Source organism: Egretta garzetta, unplaced genomic scaffold, assembly GCF_000687185.1.
Source record: "Egretta garzetta isolate BGI_Z169 unplaced genomic scaffold, ASM68718v1 scaffold143, whole genome shotgun sequence".
NCBI classification, from domain to species: Eukaryota; Metazoa; Chordata; class Aves; order Pelecaniformes; family Ardeidae; genus Egretta; species Egretta garzetta.
The window spans coordinates 2,758,288-2,777,865 of NW_009259310.1; the positions used below are offsets into that span (position 1 = coordinate 2,758,288).

The 19,578-nt window shown below is 44.8% G+C and overlaps 1 protein-coding gene across 1 annotated transcript in view; it reads left to right on the forward strand.

Annotated features, from left to right (window-relative positions):
- CACNA1B (calcium voltage-gated channel subunit alpha1 B) overlaps positions 1–19,578 on the forward strand; it is a 304,713-nt gene that overhangs the window by 169,405 nt on the left and 115,730 nt on the right. The window contains exons 14-17 of the mRNA XM_035891880.1: positions 6,499–6,611; positions 10,024–10,136; positions 14,731–14,862; positions 15,732–15,804. Coding sequence (XP_035747773.1) covers positions 6,499–6,611; positions 10,024–10,136; positions 14,731–14,862; positions 15,732–15,804 — 431 coding nt within the window. The remainder of the gene's footprint in view (positions 1–6,498; positions 6,612–10,023; positions 10,137–14,730; positions 14,863–15,731; positions 15,805–19,578) is intronic.

Here is a 19,578-nt window from a genome sequence, read left to right on the forward strand (position 1 = left end):
AAGGTTGAAATTGTATTGTGCCTGGGTCAGGGATTGGGGTGAATCCTTCTTTCAGGAGCTCTGCATGTGTCCATGGCACCCACCACTGTGAATTGGTTTCAGAAACACTTGGGTAGCATACTTTAATTTCTTGGTGCTAGGGTACTACCTAGCTAAGAACGGGTGATCCCATTGGCCTATTTTTAATGGAGAAGTCAGAAAAACACCAAAGAACCATGGGTTCTTAGGAGTTAGTTAAATCCTCAGCATCCTCCCAGCCACATGTGCTTTCCCATGCCTCGTCTGCCCTTTGTATGTCTTTGCATCGTTGCTCTGCCACTTGTAAGACTGGAGTGTCCTTTGTCCATAAGGAAATACCTGGAGAGGTGTTTCACAAATCAATCCCTTAGATTCATTAAAAGAAATTATAGCGGCTGTGGATAAACACTGATAGAAACCACACTGTAATTGGTGAGGGGCAACCCAAAGGTGTGTCTCAGACAAAACCAGAATATCTGAGGAATCGTAGGTTTTGTGGATGTTCTCATGTAGGTACAAGCGCTGGATCTTTAAATGTAGTGGTACAAAATTAGATACCATGACATAGAGAATAAAAGCCAGAGATGCAGAATGAATGGTTGTCGTGGAAATTTTAAGATACTCCAGAAAATTTTCTCTTGGTTTTTGTTTTTCAAAGATAGTTTTCTCCAAGACAAGAAGCAGAGGTGCCATGGGCTCATTCTGGGGAGGATTGTCTCTGGTCTGTCTTATGGCATAGTGGGAATTTCTGGGAAGAAACCTATTTTAACGTAATTTTAGAAGAAAGAACTTCTGAGAATTGTCCACTGAAAAGAGGTTCAACCTCGTCCAGTACCTTCAAACCCTCCCAATTTCTTAGGATGATGAGCTGTAGCATGGTGTCCATGCCTGTCTTTGCATTCGTAATGATTTTTTTCTGCCTGCTCTCCTGGGGAATGGTGTAGTTTTTGTAGCATGATCTTTCCTACTAATCTAAAGTTTAATATTGAACGCAAAGAATATTTTACACCTTAAGGAGTTTGGGGCTTTGTGTGGTCTAACTGGTTGTTTTGTTATTGTGATCATGGTAAGGCTGGACTTGGTACCTCTCACTAAAGTCCAGCCAGCCCAGTTAACCCTGCAGCAAACACATTTGTGACCGAGCCCAGCTCTGGTTTAGCCCTTGAGCAGTGCTCCTTGAAAGCCCTGTTCTGCCCAAGGTTTGCGCACAAATCCATTAAATATAGGCAGAACCAGATATCACAAAACCAGGGGATTTTGAACAGGTCCTGGAAATACTTGGCAAAATCCTTTAACTGTAAGAGTGACAGTTTAAAAATGGCTCTAAAATTAATCCATGCTGGGTGAAGTTCACTAGGCAGGAGCAGGACTCAGCTAGGCTGATATAGAGCAAGAGAGAAGTAGCCAATTCTGATTAAGTTGTTTCATGGAAGGTGCTTAGAAATGAGCTGATGAGGAGTTTTGACAACTGTAGCAGCAGGAGAGGAGCATGGTAAAGTCTGGGAGGATCTGCTAAACCCTGAAACTCTACCGAGGTATCTCTAATTCAATTATACTTGTCCCTCTGGGGAAAAGTTTAATTACATTACAAATTAATTTTACTTAAAGAATGGTTGGTAAAAGCCTACGGGTCTGCATTGATTTATTTTTCCCTTGGTCTTTTCTTTTAACTTTTTTGCTGTCGAATTGTTCCAGTTAGCTTTCTCTGCTTGATATTCCATATTGCTGCAACTGCTTTGAAAAAAGAACTGTAGGAGCTTTAGAAAAAGGGGCTTGGGATTTCTTTAGTCTTATTGAAAGAGCTGATGAGAAATTCTTTGAGGGGTATGGTGAAGAACAGGACATACTTTATGCCCCTGTAATTATCCCCAAATTAGATTAGATTTTTCCTTCTCTGCATGGAAAGGACTCCAGTGCCACATTGCAACAGGAGTTTTCTCATACTGCATGTGGATGCATGGCATGTTCTGTTCACCAAGGCATGGACCTTTGATTAAATAAGTTGCAGTTCCCTATAGAAGCATATATTTCATGCAGCCACCCATGATTGTCGTCTGTTTGTGGTGATTTCCACCATTGCTGGTATTCTCAGAAAAAAAAGAGACTTCTGTCAGAAGGCAACTCTGTACTCCAGCTGAGAAAAGCATCACTGAGATCGAGCAGCAGCAAAGACGCATCTTCAACTGTGAGGGCAACAAACCAACAAAATCCATGATGTGGGCACGCAGTAGAGGTGCAGCCTTAAGGGTTTTTCAGTCAGGATTGTGCCTTTTAAAAATATATGCTGTATCTTGAGCAGAAGTTGCAAACCTGATGGGGAAACAGGTGAATGCATTTCTGTGCCCTGTGCTGCGCAGAAGCCCGGCGGAGGTGGTGGTGGTGATGGTCTCCTCTTCTTCTGGCTAAAGCTATGGAAGAAGCCTGGGACCAGAGCCCTCTGGCCTCCCTGGGGCAGGCTTTAGGGAGCATGGTGAGAAGGTTTTAGGATTGGATCAGTAAGGTTTCATCTGGGAGCCTTCTCATCAGGCTTCCCTTCCCCTGTGGCTGCCCTTCACGAAGCAGCTCTCCATGTTTCTCCAGCTAGCACTACAGCAATCCTTAACTTGCTCCTAAATTTATATCTGTCTAAAAACAAGACCTAGAATGTTTCCTTTCTGATAAATACAATATTTGAAAACAGTATTTTAGTAGGCATTTTTGATGATGTTGTGTTCGCCTTTGAAGTAGATAGCCAGCTCCCTCCGGATATAAATGTGCAGCATTTGCAACTGCAGGGAAAAGGCTTTCTGAAGCGAGCATATTTATTTATGTCTGCTGAACATTCCACGTCTACTTTGTCAAAGAGGGGGAAGTTGTACTTTGCTGAGGTTCTCCTCCTGGTTGGTTCAATATACAAGGAGGATGAATGGAGGAAAGCAAAGCGGCAGGCTTGGCACATGCTCCTAATGACATTGGACTTGGACATGGGGAAGAAATGGAATTAATCCATGGCTGATTGACAAAAAAGAGAAGCTAACTATCTAATTCATACATATAGGGCAAAAAGATGCTAGCACAGCCTTTGCCAATAGCACAAATTTGAAATTAAATAAGACTATTTGTATCAAACTTTTTTCCTTAAATCACATTACAAAATGCTTCTGCTTAAGGCAGATTAAATTACATGTGGGGTCTGAATACCAGGAGGTCCAAACAATGAAATTGCGTTTTCAATTATATGGGCAGGGCCACGTCAGAAGAAATTGTGTTTCTGTTCTGTCCTCTGGAGAAGTTGATTCATTTCGAGTCAATCACTTCTGCCCAAGGAGTTGGTTATGTTCGTGTTTTCCTTGCCTCTGCCCCTTGTCCTCATAGTGCTGTGGTTTGTGGCACCTGCTATCTGCTGAAATAAAGCTATCGCCACCTGTTTTGAACTCCGGTCCTGATGGAAGTCATCAGGTGTGGAAGAACAAGTTGGGTGGTTCTTTCAGGAGCAACAGAAAGAAGTTGTTTCTTGGATGTTCTGAGCTTCTGAAGTTTCCTGTCATTTGTTTGGTTGGGTTTTTTTAATCAACTATTTCTTGATTCTATTCTACTGAGAAAGGGCTTTTGCTAGCTTTTTTTTTTCCTATGATATTCTGGTTTTGCACGTGCAGGATGTGTCAGTCTAATGATGGAACATTACACTGGTTGATACCTGGGGTTTGTTCATGCTTCTGCTGGGTGGGTGACTGAACATGAACCCTTGTTTCTTTCCTCCTTTTTCTTCTTCTGAAATGATGGTAATTGGCTCAGCAGAGCGTACTGAGATCTGTTAGTGAAAATTGCGGTAAAAAACCCCTACTTAGTATTTTTGTTATTCTGTGAAAGAATATGGGATGTACCTGAAATGCAACTCTTAAAGGTGGGTCTGGTGGATAGATAAGAGGATTCGAATCTCCCTGCCAGAGTGAGATATGAAGTGGGTGAAGGTTGTGCAATGCTTTCTGTAGGTCTGATCTACAACCCCTCCCCATGATTTTAAGTTTTGTCTGTGAACTAAGCTAGGCCACCAGTTTCAAAGCATTGGTTTGATATCGGTCCTTGTGATAGGGAGACTTTACGTTGAAGTCATTCCAGTAAGTGCTGTCAGGCTTGCTGAGCTCTGCTGAGCATGAAACCAAATGTGGGAGTGATGACTTCCCAGCAAGGGAGAGACCCTTATCAGCACCAACGCTGGTGAGAGCTTTCCTTCTGGGCTAACGACTGCAACAAGTGACAGCAGCAGCACAAATTCTTCCCCGCCCAGAGAAGATGCATCTGCTTTATTGGGGGAGTTTTGCCTTCTGTTTCTTACTATTTCCAAAGTATGTAGGGTGCAGAATGGAAGTTCATGATCTGCCTGGAAGCTAGTTTAAACTTCTGATTTACAGGGCCAGCTATTAATAATTAAAGATTTTGACATTCTTACTACTCCACAATGGCAATCTTTTTAATTACATGCAAGGAAATTCAATAATACTGAATACGTGATATTTAAAAATTCTGTATTTTTATATTATTAGACTTGTCAGCCATCTCATTTTATGCCTGACATTGGTTCACCTGGTGCATTTCTCACATGCTCTGCATGCATATAGCCAGCTGGATTGCCAGTGTAACTGTGGGTCACTCCCTACTCTGGGATCCCGTGTGTTGGAAACAACTGTTTGCTCACTGAGCTGTTGCGTCAGAGGTCAGAAAGAAGAGGAAAGTTGTAGCATGGTGCAGGTGTGAACATGCTTCTCCAGCAAGTTCCAAGCTCAAAGGGAGGTGGAGGTGTGCTGCTCCTTCATGTGACCATGCCCTCAAGCACTGAGATCCAGTGGATGGAGCCTACCTCTTGGTAGGAAAAAGGCTGAGAAGTCTGCAGACCACATACTTGGTCATCTTATTCCTCAAATGTGAGCATTTTGCGCTAGATAGTCTCCTTTAATGACGTTGCTCCTATTTTTAAGGAGAATAGGTTACATGGTATAATTAATACTCTCCTGGTATTTCCTTCCCTACTGGAAATGTTGGCAGCAGTGTCCTTGTAGGCTGAAGTGTTAATGAAACCTTCCTCATCTAGTTAATGCTTCCTGAATTTCAGTTAACTTTATGCCCATGGTATTTCATGATTGTCTTTTATTTAAGATTTAAATCCCCTTTTTACTTTTTGATAACTGAAGCTGTATTTTTCAAGCCATTTCAAAAGACAAGCAGCAATGCAAGATGGACCTGGGCTAACCACGCTCGCTCAGTATGAATGTGCAAGGCGGCGCATGGAGTGAAAGCCACGCGGTTTGAAAGGACCTTCGTTCCCTCCTCTGTCTTTCCCCACGCTCGTTAGCTGAAGCCACATACTGCAGGAGGTGTACAAAGCCCCTGGGATTCAAGATTATCTAGCTGAAATTTTCCATGTCTCAACTTGTATCTGTTGCCCCTTGTCTGTCTGTGTGCACCTTTGAGAGAAGTTTGTCTTTGTCGTTTCTGGAATCGTAAAACTGAAATTACAGAAGGTGACTGTCCTGTAGCATCTGTGCTTCTACAGCATCTGAGAACCTTCTGTAGTGCACTAAGCAATGGGATTAATTTCCACCCCTTGAAGGTTTTTTTTTTTTTCCTCATCTTTTATCTAGGGGAAGAGGTTTGCTTTATACTATTTGGTTTGTTTTGGTAGCATAGAGGGGGTTTGCCCTTTTTGTGTTTGTTTTTAACATTATATTGTCTCTGTTGCTCATTGGCCTCCAGATCTAAACTTGCAGGACTTAAAATGCAAAGGCAGTGTTTTCTGTAGCTTCAAGTCCCAAAACTTGATCTGGAAATTGAAGTCTCCAGCTATGTTCTGCCCTTTGTTTCATCATAGGTGATAAATCTTTCCATCAAAAGTTTCACAGCCTATTTGCCTGTGATATGTGAAGCAGAAGGAAACAGAATTTGCTCTTCCATAATTATATGGTTATACAGGCATAATAAAAATAAACGTGGCTATGTGCTAACAGTAGACACAACACCTCTGAATAGGAGTGCTCAGAGGCAGCAGTTCTCTCAGGTATGAAGGTATTTTTATCATGAGAGGATGTTACAAAAGCTTACACCCCTCTCCCAAAAGTCCCCGTCTCATATAGGTATGAAAGTCCCAAACACACATTTGCAAAAAATTATCTGTGCAATTAAATTAGACCTTTAGAAATATTAGATCCAGAGCTTTCTTTTGAAATTCCTTTACAAAGACGATGAGAACATTATTTAACGCTCATACCAACTTTCCCACAGTACACATGAAACATTGCCTTCACAGTTCTTGAAGGCTGAATACAACTCATGTGCCTATAGAAATAATTATGTGAAACTGTCCTCGGGGTCTTGTTTGCCATTGCAAAGGGATTTTCTTCTGGCAGGAGGTAGTCTGTGTTGTGAAAAATATCTATTGTTGCCCACATGAAGAGATCTGCCCACCAAGGTCTTGTGGACTAATTTAATCTCTTCTCCTGTTTCCAGATTTCGCAGAGTTTGTTTTTCTGGGTCTGTTCCTTACTGAGATGTCTTTGAAGATGTATGGACTGGGGCCAAGAAATTACTTCCACTCTTCATTCAACTGCTTTGACTTTGGGGTGAGTTGGCTTCAGCTGTGCGGATGAAGTGCGTGGCTCTGCCATTGTTGAATGGGGCGTTTAAGGGTGAGCATGGGAATCCATGGGAAATGGTGCTGTACGCGTGTCTTCCGCGGGGAGTAGTCATTGTGTAAATTAGCTGCAGTGAAATACATTAAGCTTCCCTTCGTTATCATCCTTCTTGAAGAAATGTGACGGCTGGGGATTTTGTTTCCTCAGTGAGCTACAGGGTGTTTGCAGCATCAGCACCAGGAAATGCTCTGATTGCTGAGAGATTCTCCCTCCCATTAAATGAGGTGACTGAAAGACAAAAACCCCACAGGTCTTATTGCTTATCTCCCCTATCATCCATTTAATGGCCTTTACCTCATGGTACATAGGCAGCGCTTTTCAGACATGAGTGCCCAGAAGTAGAAGTCTAAACACGTGTTTAGGTGATGGAAAGGCAGTAACTCACATTTCACTGCAGAAGTACAGGCTCTCCCCTTCATCCTAAAACTGTAGCTTTGAAGTGGGAATAGGGGGGACAGTTTTGACTCCATCTAACAAAGAACGTTGTATGCAGATGTTAATTTAGTCATTAAAAGCTGCTAGGCTGTAATCTGCTCTCACAGAGGTTAACTCAGCTCCTCTTATCTTTAGTGTGGGCTGAGCATTGCATCCCAGAGCGGGAATCAGTCCGTAAGGTTTCTTTAACAAAGCAGATACAAAGCTTATGATGCATTGACGGGCAAGGGGAAAACGTTCAGTCCATTGTACCTGTCACCCAGCCCTTCTATCTGAGATTTGAGTCTGTTGTTTCTAGTCTTTATCTGCCAAAATGCTGGGGGTGATTCTGCTCACCCATGGGGCTAAAATCCCTGCTTCAGCACTGCTCCCACAAAGTAGGAGGAGGTATCTTTACCTTCGGTAAGTGACCACTGCTAAATCCAAGAGTACAGCTAAAGCCAACTTCTCTTTTTGGTGGTGTCAGTAGGAAAGCTCAGAGCTAAACAGACTTTGAGATTAAATCAGCCAGCCCAAGAATCACCTGTGTCCAACAGCCTGAGGCGTTGCACCAGGCTGCACCAGTGGGGCTCTCCTCCGGGGTGTCCACTGCAGCCGTTGGTGGCTCATAGCATCAAAATGCATTGTCCCATTCCTTCTGGCTGCATAGCCCAAGGATAATGCACAGACTTTAACCATTATGAGAGGAAACCAGAGCACAAATAACACAGATAATGTAAGATAACTGCATGTCTGCACGTTCAGAGTCGGTGCCTAATCTGAGGGGCAGAGAGGCTCCCCTCAGCTGAAGGCAGCCAACTTATGGAAGAGTTTAACTCTACTGGCAAGATGTCTTGCAAAGGCTGGAATGAAGAGTGTGCCCACAGAATATAATGGGGCTGACACCCAGCTTTCATCAAATTCAGTGCATGCCTGAAGACCCCAGCTTCTGTAAGCTGAGTCAAAGGCCTTTGGCAGCCAAGTGGTATTGTCTGGTTAGACTTTTAAGGGTATCATTGCCTTGTTTGCATTGCCTGGTAACAGACATGAGATCAATGTCCTTCATCAATGGATTAAGTAGGCTCTGAACTGGATCCAGCTTGCCCCCATGTTGGCTGCCAATTTCCGTGGATTCTTGTATCCAGGATGCTCCTTCTGCAACAAGGAGAGCTGGTACCTGGTAGTCATGGAGAGGTGATTTAGGAGCTTGCATTAAGCAACAGGTAAACCTACTGGGTCTCTCTGCTTGGTGTCGTGCTATGGTGAGTGCAGCACTGGCAATAAGCTTTGCCGAGTGTTTCCCAGGAGGTAAAGCTGTTGATCTGTTCCTAATTCTTCCTCCTTTAGAGAATCCATAGGGATCCTACTTCTAGCTATGTTTCTTCCTCCTCACCCACCCTCCAGCTCCCAGAATTAATTCAGCTACTTCACCCCCACTGGAATATCACCCAGATCTGTAGTCAGTTTAGTCTGACAAACCATCAGGATGAAACTGTTCAAATGCAAAATGTGAAACAACAAATCAGAGCAACATCAGTCTTGGGAGAAACAGTCCAGTGGGGTCTCATGTGAAACAACTCCCAGGAGGCCATGTTGAGATGCCAGGAAAATTAATTATCAGTGTAACATGTGGAGAGTCTAAGGAAAGGTTTTTGCTGATTCATGAGGGATTCCCGAGAGAAATTTTAGTTCCTTCTTTTTGTGATGGGAGCAACTGGATAAGCAACTGTTGTGTATCGCCCTTCCCCACTACATTTTCTTGAAGCTCAGGGTACAGCATTTCTTGCAGAGCAGCTGTAAGCAATGCTGTGTTTTTCAAAAGACAGACGGTTTCTGGTTATGAAAGGGGTTTCCGAGCTGCTGAGTCCCCCAGCAGTGCTCAGGTATTCAGACCCAGGTCTGCTGGCCCCGGCTTCCCATTAACACTCCCTTTCTCAACACAAACAGGCTGCTCGCTGGGGGCCGGTGAAAATGTGTTTATGGAGTGCTTCACACAATTGGGGACCACGGTCCATGAGAGCTCTGAAATGCTAGGTTAATGCCAGTAATAATAGTAATTGGCAGTGAAATGCTTGTCTTCTCTTATTAACCGTGCAGTAACCTGTGTTGATACAATTGCCCTTTCCAGTTGTGCTTCACCCATTACTATTTTGTCCTTTTTGTAATAAAGGGTTAAAGAGAAGATTTCTTTATCACTTGAAGTTAATTCTCTTCCAGCCTGAAAACAAACAAACAAACAAACCCAGACAAAACAAAACTTAAAAAACCACCTTGACTGGGGACAACTTTTTCGGTAACTTAAGCTGAGGGCCTGGCAGAATATTGGATGTGCCTGCTAGAGGCTTTGCAGCATCTCTTAATAGCTGTTATCTTTATCAGTCTCCTAAAGACTCTCAGTTGCCAGAAGTTTCTGGAAGGTATTGCCCAGAGCTATCGCTTCACTGTTCTGCAGTGCTGGGGGTGAAGCCTTTGGGTGCTTCTGATGGGAAGGGGAGGACGAAGCAGTGCCCCCCGCACCTCTGCAGGCTGGACCAACCCCCTGCATAGGGTGGGGAAATGAAGTGTTGGAGTTTGTAGCTGAGCCATTGTAGAGAGAAAAAAAAAAAAAACACAACCCAAACTTTGTCCATCAAAAACAGTTATTTTAAGGTAGTTTGCTTGCTAGAGAAGAAAGCAACAGGTTCCTATCTGTGATTCCCCATGCCTCTGTCCTGCTGCTAGGTATTGCCTTTTTTTAGACCAGACTGCAGAAAGTCAGAACAAGGCTTTTTAGTGCTCTTTGGCTAACTCACAATTTTGCTGAAGACTTCACAAGAAAACCATCACAGCTCAAGCTCTGATTCTTGTTCTCTCCTCAGCCTCTCTAGCAGTACCACAAAGCACTAAGTGGGAGTTTTGCCTTATGTAAAATGGACTCTTCTTGCAGGTCATCGTGGGAAGTATATTTGAAGTTATTTGGGCTGCAGTGAAACCGGGTACTTCATTTGGCATCAGCGTATTGAGAGCTCTTCGACTGCTGAGGATTTTCAAAGTAACAAAGTAAGTCCAGCTCCCTTTCTGCTCACATGAGACTTTTAGTGCCATATGAAATCTGTATCACCAGCCCCACAGCAAGCAGTACTGCTTTCCACACTTGTAAAAACAAAACCAAAAAAACTCCACCACAAAACACCAACCAAAACCAACCAACAAACAAAAAAACCCCTGCAAAAACAACCCCCAGCCACCCCTGTACCGGCACAAAGGTCTTGTTTGACCTAACATCCTACGGTGGGGGGAGTGGGAGAGAACTGCAGATGTAGAATCGCTCTTCCCTTGACGGGGCAGTCTGGGTTTCTGGCAGTGGAAAGTTTAGGGAGTTCCTGAGCCAGTATTTACATCCACGAGGACTTTTACAGCCCTTTCCTCAGCTTTGGCTACCCTGGGGCAGAGGGCTCCACAGGGTGGTGATGGGCTGCGTGAGAGCATCCCTCTTTTCTTTGTTTTTAAGCTTGCTTAAAACAAAAATCTCGTGAGGTGAGCCCTTATTTCTTGTGGGAAAAGAAGAAAGCTTCTTATTTACTTTCTAAGCCCCATCAGCTGCCCACTGTTCTTAGCTGCTGCTGAGCTGGTTCCTTAAGTATTTAGGAATGGTAAACTGAGCTACCCTGGTTATTGCTGGATACTAAATCCTGGTGCCCGAAGCACTGCATTGACACAAGTATGAAGTGCGTTGCTGCTGCCTGTGCCGTGTCTGGCCTGGGAATGTCGGAGGTTTTCAGTCTGGAGTCTGTGAAGTTGAATTTTCACTGGAGTTGGGTTGCTACAGCTTTTCAGTGGTTTTCAGGCTCATGCACTGCCTTAATGGGTGCTGGCACTAGCAAACAGCTACTGTGCAATTTGTAAATCCATCTAGAGCAATTTCTGCAGTATTTCAAAATTGTAGTGTGAAAATTGGTAACACATTGGCGTGCTCCTGCTGTTGTTTTCCTTTTTTTTTTTTCTTTTACACCATTTTACACCCCGACCTCTTCAGATCTCCCCTCTTTCCATCCCTCTCCTACTTGTTCTTGGCTTCAAGTAACAAAAGGAGGAATAACACCTCCCTCCAAAAAAACCCAACCGCCTTAAGTAGAGAAAGCATAGGTCCTCATACTGGAACAAAACAGTCATTTGAAGTAGCCAGGTTCCTTTGCAGCTATTCAGACATATGGGTTTTATTAGCTTTGTAGGGTTTGCTAATTTATATCTGCTGCTCATTATGCAGGTCCAAGTGTCATTTGTTGTACTGTGAGATGAAGGGGTTGGAAACGTTCAGTTCTGTAAATGTCCAGCAAAAGAGGTGGGCACCCGCCCCCAAAAGAGCTCTTAGTCTACCTTTGCACTAATCTTATTCATGGAAAACTCCAAGTTTTGGAGAAAATTCATAGCAATTAATTTTCAGCAGTTAATTTTATCCAGAGCTACTGAGATTTAGTGTATCTGCTTGCACGCTGTACTTTTTAAAAATTTGGGATGTTTTTCCAAGTTAAAAAGATCTTTTTGTGAGTCTTGACTATTCAGGATTTTAGCCAACACAATAAAGGGATGAAGCCTGAGATTCAACTTAACAAAGCAAACCATGGAGCAAGCCGAGCACTCTCCCCCTTCTCAGGACGAGTGAAATTCTCGCCCCACTGATGCTGAAGTATCCTTGACCTAATTATGTGGATTTTTCACCTGATCTGACACTGCATTACCAGAAGCCAGGTCCCCCCCAGCTCATGTGGGGGGATCTCAGCTGTGCTGGGCCATGTTATCCCAGGGCCTGCGCTGCACAGCTCAGTCCTGGCTTAAGTCATGGAGAGCAACCGAAGCGATGGCCCCAGGCACAGATTGCTGCCCACCCACTCTCATTACAGTCTTTACTGTGAAAACATCCCAACCCTCAGTAATTTTATTTCTTTTTTCCCCTTTTTCCATCTCTTCCATAGCGATTTTTCTCTGAAGCACCCCACCCTGGTTTTTTCCCCTCTATGTTTAATAGAAGCCATTTGCAGTCCACCTGCTTTGAATGATCAATGGTATTAGACCTTTTGATTCGTATGTCCCAAATCAGTGTGACTGCACGGCAGAGTAATGCGATAGTTAAAAAATTAAATTCCAGCCAGCCTGAAGAGTGGCAGCAGGGCAGCTACAAGGGGATGCAGCGAGGAGGACAAGGAGAAAACAGCTCCGCGTGTTTTCCTCTTTGTCGCGACAGAACTGGAGGGGACTGCCATCTGTAGAAATACAACTCCTTGTCATAATCTGGTGCTCTGTAGCCAAGCAGGGTTTGGTGCTGAGCTATTCCAGGACAAGACGGAGCCTCCACATGTATTTTGTGTCTGGTTGTGTTAACCATGAGGTGCAAACACCTTGCTTGTGGCAGATTTTGCCCAAAGCCGTTGTGTCAAGCAGGGAAGAGCCATGTGATCAGCAAACCCTTCCTCCTCCTCCAAGGAGAGCAGCTCAGCCCCTTTTGCTTAGGGGCTAACCCTGAGTCAGTTTGGCTTCAACTTTTTCAACTGAAGCTATTCTCCCAAGAGCCCAAAGTTACCCCTGAAACCTCAGTCACTCTATTGTGGACAGAGCTTTTCTTGGAATGGGTGCAATGGGAGTAGAAGATCCTTCTTCAGGGATGGATGTGGCTGTATCATCCTCAGCACAAAGAGACATAGGGGGTTCAGTCCTCCCAGCTACACCTGGGGGAAGGAAGAGGAGGAAAATGAAGACAAAGAGAAGAGAAAGGTTGGCGTTTCTGCTCTTCTGGCTCAAGCTCTGAGCTTCTCTCCCCATCAGGACATCAAACAAATCCATGGGCTTCCTTCTGCTGGATACCCGCAGCAGCACTGCAGAAAGGAGCTCAGTGCATGGGGCTGTCCCCAAAACTGCAGCTGGAGGACACTCGGGGCAGGATGGCAGGGTATACTGCTGTGGAGAGTGAGCTCTGAAATGAGAGAGGTCACTGGAGAAGAAGAGAGAAAAATTTCCCCCCGTGGTCTCAGACTGAAAACTTTTAACAGAGGAGATGTGGCACAGCTCTAAATCACTCATGTCCTACTGCCTGCTCCAGTCCCATGGCTCCACATGCCTGCCTGTCCAAAAGGAGATCATCAAAGAGCTCCTCTGCTTAATAGCTCTTTCTGCATTTTCTGATTCATTAGTTTTCCTAATATAAATGCTCCCTGCCTGTTCTCAGCAGGGCCATAAAGCCAGGAAAGGGCTGTTTCTGAGCACCCTCCCCAGCACGCCAATGCTCGGTGCGCCTGCCCACACCTGCGAGTGTGCCAGGAGCCGTCTCAGGGGATGGGGGAGATAAAAGCAAAGTAACTTCAGTATCTGGCCAGATGCAGCTTGGATGTGTCAGTCAGGATTCAGGCTGAGCCATTCCCTCTTGCTGTGTTGGAGTTAATGTCCCGGATTTGTTTTCATCCTCTGAGACGGTTGCTTTGGTCTTGGATGCTTAAACCATGTGGCTGAATTGCCCCACACTGAAGGTGTCACTGTGCATGAATGCGTGCGTTAAACATCTACAGAAATGTGTAAACACGGGGGAGTTTAAGTCCCCATGTGGATACTGGCATTTGATAAGTTGGAAGGACACGCTGCAAAGACGTCTTGGTGGAAATGAGCTGTACATTTCGAAGGGTGGGGTTCACCATCCCCACGTTCAGTCTCACCTTGATGATTTGGGGACTGGAGCATCTCTCCTATGAGGAAGGGCTGAGGGCACTGGGCTTGTTTAGCCTGGAGAAGAGAAGACTGAGAGGGGATCTCATCAACGCTTACAAATATCTTAAGGGTGGATGTCACAAGGATGGAGCCAGACTCTTCTCAGTGGTGCCCAACGCCAGGACAAGGGGCAATGGGCACAAACTGATGCAGAAGAGGTTCCAGTTGAATGTGAGGAAGAACTTCTTTACTTGGAGGGTGACTGAGCCCTGGAACAGGCTGCCTGGGGATGCTGTGGAGTGTCCTTCTCTGGAGATATTCAACAGGATGATGTCCTGTGCCCCCTGCTCTGGGTGACCCTGCTTGAGCAGGGAGGTTGGACAGGGTGATCTCCGGAGGGCCCTTCCATCCTTTACAATTCTGTCATTTTGTGATTGATGGTATTTGTCCCTGGTTTTGACACCCCTGCTGACTGCATGCTGGATGAGAATCACAGAATCATAGAATCGTTTAGGTTGGAAAAGCCCTTTAAGATCGCCAAGCCCAACCATTACCCTAACCCTGCCATCCCACCACTAAACCATGTCCCTAAGCCCCTCATCTGCCCAGCTTTTAAATACACCCAGGGATGGGGACTTGACCAAAGCAGGTGCAGAAAGTTCGAAATCTATACCAGGAAAGAGGTTACCAAGAAATTAAACCGAACACTTCCACTGCAGACAACTGCTCCGCATGGGTGCACAGGCACTGAGGTGCTCATTTCTGCCCTTGAGGTGCTACAAGAGGTTTTGCCCCTCAGTGAGCTGTGTTTTCCAATCATAAAGGGGAATTTAAGGATGCTGATATTCCCTGCCATTCCTTTCCCCTTTTTTTTAATAAGAAAACAGATCGCATTCATTTACTCACCGAAGGTTCTTCTCCTGCTGATGTTCTCTCTTGGCTGCTCTGCTCTCCAACCCAGGTACTGGAATTCCCTGAGGAATCTGGTTGTCTCCTTGCTGAACTCCATGAAGTCCATCATCAGTTTGCTCTTCCTGCTGTTCCTGTTCATTGTGGTGTTTGCACTGCTGGGGATGCAGCTCTTTGGAGGGCAGTAAGTCTGATTCCTCGTTCTCCTTTTGGGAGTAACCTGAATGCGATACCCGAGGGGGAGAGTGGGCTGCACGGCTCATGCCGTGGGGGCTAGTGTTGGTCTTTCTGGGCTTCTGAGTTGTGATCTCTGGTTTATGGGAGAATAGTTCCCGTTCTGGTGTTTTTCCTGGAGCTGAATTCTTTCTATTTACTGTAATTCACAGCTCCTATGTCCTTCCATAGGCCCCGTGTACACCCAGAGCTCCGAGGGCTGAGGGAGGCAGCACTTTTTCTACTTGGAGGGGAAAGGCAAATTCTTTCCCTGACAGCCAAAGCAGCAGGAAGTTTTTTTCTTTCAGTTGGAATATTTTTCTGCTGGAAAACATAGTTTTATTGAATCTGATTTTTTCACTAAGAAATGCCAGTTGTGATGAAAAGAACTATCACAATATAGCCATTCAAACTCCAGTATAATTTCTGAAATGAAATAACTTTTTTTCTTTAAGCAACCGCTATTTTATCTTAAAAAAAAGAATCAAATTATTTACTAAGAGGGAAATTTCAATTTTAAATTTACCCTTCAGAACAGCAGCTTCTTGGAATGGTTTGTTCCACAAAAAGCATTGGAGATTTTGACTGTTCATTTTAATTGTGGATGAAAATGAATTTCAAAGTATCAGAAGAATTTTCTCCCGGAATACAATTGAGTTTCTGCTAATAGTTCTGTTAAGCATCACCTCAGATTGCCGTGTTCCCTGCAGTGGTTGACTGGGGTGTTATTGCCAGGGGGTCCAAATGTTGCTCTCTGCCTTGGGTTATGGGGTGTTACAAGACCACGGGAGAGTTGCGTGTCCCTTACTGCTCTTGGTTTTTTTTCTTACTTCTCTCTAGATTCAATTTTCAAGATGAAACACCAACCACAAATTTCGATACCTTCCCTGCCGCCATCCTCACAGTATTCCAGGTAAAGCCAACCCCTTGTCCTGAGTGAGCAAATATAAAACAAAAAATAAATTCCTGGGCATCTCTTCCTGCTTCTGGGGAGCAAAGAGGTCGCCAAAAATCTGTGGAATTTAGGAAAGTCCTTAAGTCCTTCCTTCTCATGTATTTTGCCGCAGTGACCAGTCCTTAATCATAATTAAAAATCAATGCTATGGAATTAAGGAAAACTAGAACAAAATATTTTTTTTGCTAGGAAAAAAATATTGATAAAATGGATGTTTCTATGCTGAGCTTAAAGGCTGTGCGTGCCCAGGGTCTCTTCTCCTGAGGCCCCTGCCTGGGGTCACCCTCTGCAAGGGCAGCACTTGCGTGTGCCCTGCTGCATAAATCCGGAACCCTGGGCAGCCAGCCCCTGTGGTTGACCTGTTTCACTTTCTCCTGTCATTGCCATAATTTAATGAGAGAGGCCTGAGCTAGCTCCAGGCAGTAAGGAAATAATGTAGCATTTTGCACGGTAATAGCTCAAGATAAGATAATGCTGGATAAGAATTGCAGTCAATGGGGGAGCGCAGAGAGAGGCATCAGCCTTGGGCAAGTTCATGTGATGGCAGGAAGAAGTCGCAGTTCTGGCAGATGCAATGCTCGGATTTAAGAGTTTAATTTTTCAGCTGTTCTCTGCACGCCTTTTTTAAGCAGCTATTTCAGGTGGTTCAGTAGAGAGCTGGGGGTGCTGCACCCTGCTCCGTGTGCAGGTAACGCTCATGGGTCTGCCGAAGACCACCCTGCATTTATAGTGTTGTCCTACACAAATTGCTGATGGGGGCTCGAGCTGAGGCTTGGCACCAGACCTGACTAGATCCCAGCAAGGCTTGGATTATGTATTTCAGTGTCCTGTCCCAAAAAGGATAAAAAAAAAATGAGCTGATGACAATTTTTTTATTAAAACTGAAAAAGTCTAAAAGAGAATATGTTCTGTGACCTCTGCATAAGCAGCTTCATATGGGTATTGCTTCTCCCCAGATGTGAAGCAGGTTCAGTTGTACTTACCTTGCAGGATATTGCAAATCATGGTAGATTAATATTTGCATAGTATTTTAGTACTCATCAAAGAAAAGGCTTCCAGAAACGTAAAGGTAATGCCCCAGAGCCGGAACTGAACCTGAGTCAGGCTCCGGATATGAGCATCTGGAAATGTTGATGTTGTTTTGCTTTGGGACTGTAGCTATCTCTTCAGAATACTTAGCTGAAATATTTCCTTTCTATTCCTGAGATAAATACCCCTGTAATATAGTGGCTGTGGGACGAAGGAAAACAGTCTTGGCTTTATGACATTTGCATAGAACATCAGAGCTACGAATTAAAACCAGCAAAGCCCATCAGCACTGAATTAGCTCAGAGCAGCCTTGCAGAGGCATTTCAATAACCTCTGCTCCCGAGTCCATCCCCCCTCCTCCCCTGAATTTCAGATATTGTGTCAACATTACTTCAGTACAGGCTTTGGAACCTTTTCTAACCTTGTCTCCCATAAACTTGGGCAAGCCAGCAGGCTCGTTTGCTTGCTGCTCTAATGAGCAGAGTAGCATCATTCAGTGAATGCATTCAATGTGTTGAACAAATATAATAAAGCCAGATACGCCCTGTTCATCCCTAACCCCTTTGGAGATTCTTTGTTTAAGAAGCAACCTTAAACAAAGTCTTCTGCAGCCTGCCATAGTCCGTTTTATTTGCGCAGACCTGGCGGGGTCGCAGTCCTCTGCCGTGCAACTCCCAGGACGTATTTTGTCCGCCTGGCAGCTGGCTGAACTCAGTGTTGGGTGCAACGGAGCCCCGCTGTCCCTAAATTCCCTTTGAAGAGCATCACGTGTTTTTCTCCAACTCCTGGCTCCCAAGAAAGTCTTTGCAAGCTGGGTGCCAAGCTGTGTATATAAAAAAAATACAAACACAAACTATATATAAATATTAATATGATGTCTATATACACGTGAAAAATAGCTAGCTGCATCTCCCTATTCCAGTGCTCATTGAGCTGGAAGCATTTACAACACCCATAATGCAGAGACTCTGCGAAGACCTCGGTTAACCATACGTGCTCTGCTCCCCAAGAGCTGTCCTGTCCGTAATTACACACTGCCGGCTGCTAAGCAGCAGAGCATCGGTGATGGCTGGAGGGGACAAGGAGTCACGGTGGCCGGACAGGACTGAACCTCAGCTCTGCTGATGGGCGCCTGCCGAGGCTCGGGAAGCAGAGCTGGCTTTGGTCTGTGTGTCCTGGCTGCCCTTGCTGACCTGCCTGCGAGAGGTGACACTGAGCTGATGTGATCTCAGGCCTTTCTTCAGGAAAGCATCTCACTTCCAGAACAGCCCTTTGCAACGGGGCGGTACTGATCCCCAGCATCTGAGTGTCTCCCACCGTTAATGCGCTCGTTAGTCCATTAAGATTTCACAACAGCTCTTGAAAGCTGTTTTTATGCCATCACCTGATGGCTCCTCAGCCAAGCCTGAGTATTAAATCTTGAGCTGCGCTGCACAAAATGTTCATCTGGGGCAGCCAAAAGCAGTTTTGGGTCCTGGGGAAAACCAAAATGTTTGGGCTACACCTTACTCAAAAGTCCTCGTTGCTTGTGCCCCTCCCTCTGCAATGCTGTCCTCCTCTCTCCTGTAGCAAGAAGTTCTTACAGCAGCCATAAACAGAGGCTTTATAGAGCAGAAAGACTTTTTTTTTTTTTTTTTTTTTTGTTGAGCTCTGCTCCTTGAGGGCTGCTACCTAATTGCTTAGATGATTCCTCCAGCTGATGGGTGACAGCGCAAACACTGGTAAGGACACGAGGTCAAAGCGTCTGTCCTCATGCCAGGGCCTCAGAGAGCATCCTCAGCTCTGCACCAGCAGGCTGGTGGGCTTAGGCCATTTACCTCTCTGCAAAAGTTCCATGGACCAATTTTTTTTTTTCCTTTAGGTTTTTGTTCCACTTCCAAAATAATCCAGTTGGATTTTGGAACCCAGACCCTGACCTGCTGGAATTGTTTATGTGATATGTGTTAATTGTAATTTGTGATACCTGTGTCTCCTCATCTTCTGCAGGGCATAGAAGCGTTCCCTTTCCAAATCTCTGAGTTAACAGAAATCGCTTTATGGTTATTTGCAGAGAGCAGGAACAGTTGTGAACTCATGGAAATGATGTGAATGCAAGGTTGTGAACAGTGTTTTGCATACTTGAGTGCCAGAATTGCAAGCCCAATGCTCTGGTTTATATTCTCTGGTGTAAATCCAGGGTAACTCCAACGGTGTGGCTTAGGCTTGGACTGTGAATACCGGTCTCTGAATTATTTGAGACCAGATTCTGCGCTTAGGAAACAAGTTTGTGTATGCACTCTATGTCCTTGTCTCCATCCTTGCTCTTAGCCTATTGCTGTCTTCAGCACCAACTCTGCAGCAAGACATTTTCTCTGGGTCAGCAGCTGACAACTAGTCTGGAATCCGCATTTGTTTTGAGCATATTGTATGCACTGGGACTTGGTTACTACAACAGACATCTTGCTTTGGGCTTTTTTTGTTTGTTGTTTTTTTTGTTTTTTCTTCTACTAAACACAAAGATAACTTCCTACTTAGGAATTTGAGCTCCGCATCCCAGTGGACGTGTTTTAATGTACTCACAGTAGCTATCGTTCGCCTCTGCCATGGCAGGCAGATGAAGTGCTGACCTGCCCCAAGTGTTGCTGCATTCCAGCCATTGGTGAACAAGAATCGCAGGCAATTCAGACTGGTGCAAAATTAACATCTAGCACAACAAGGCTGATT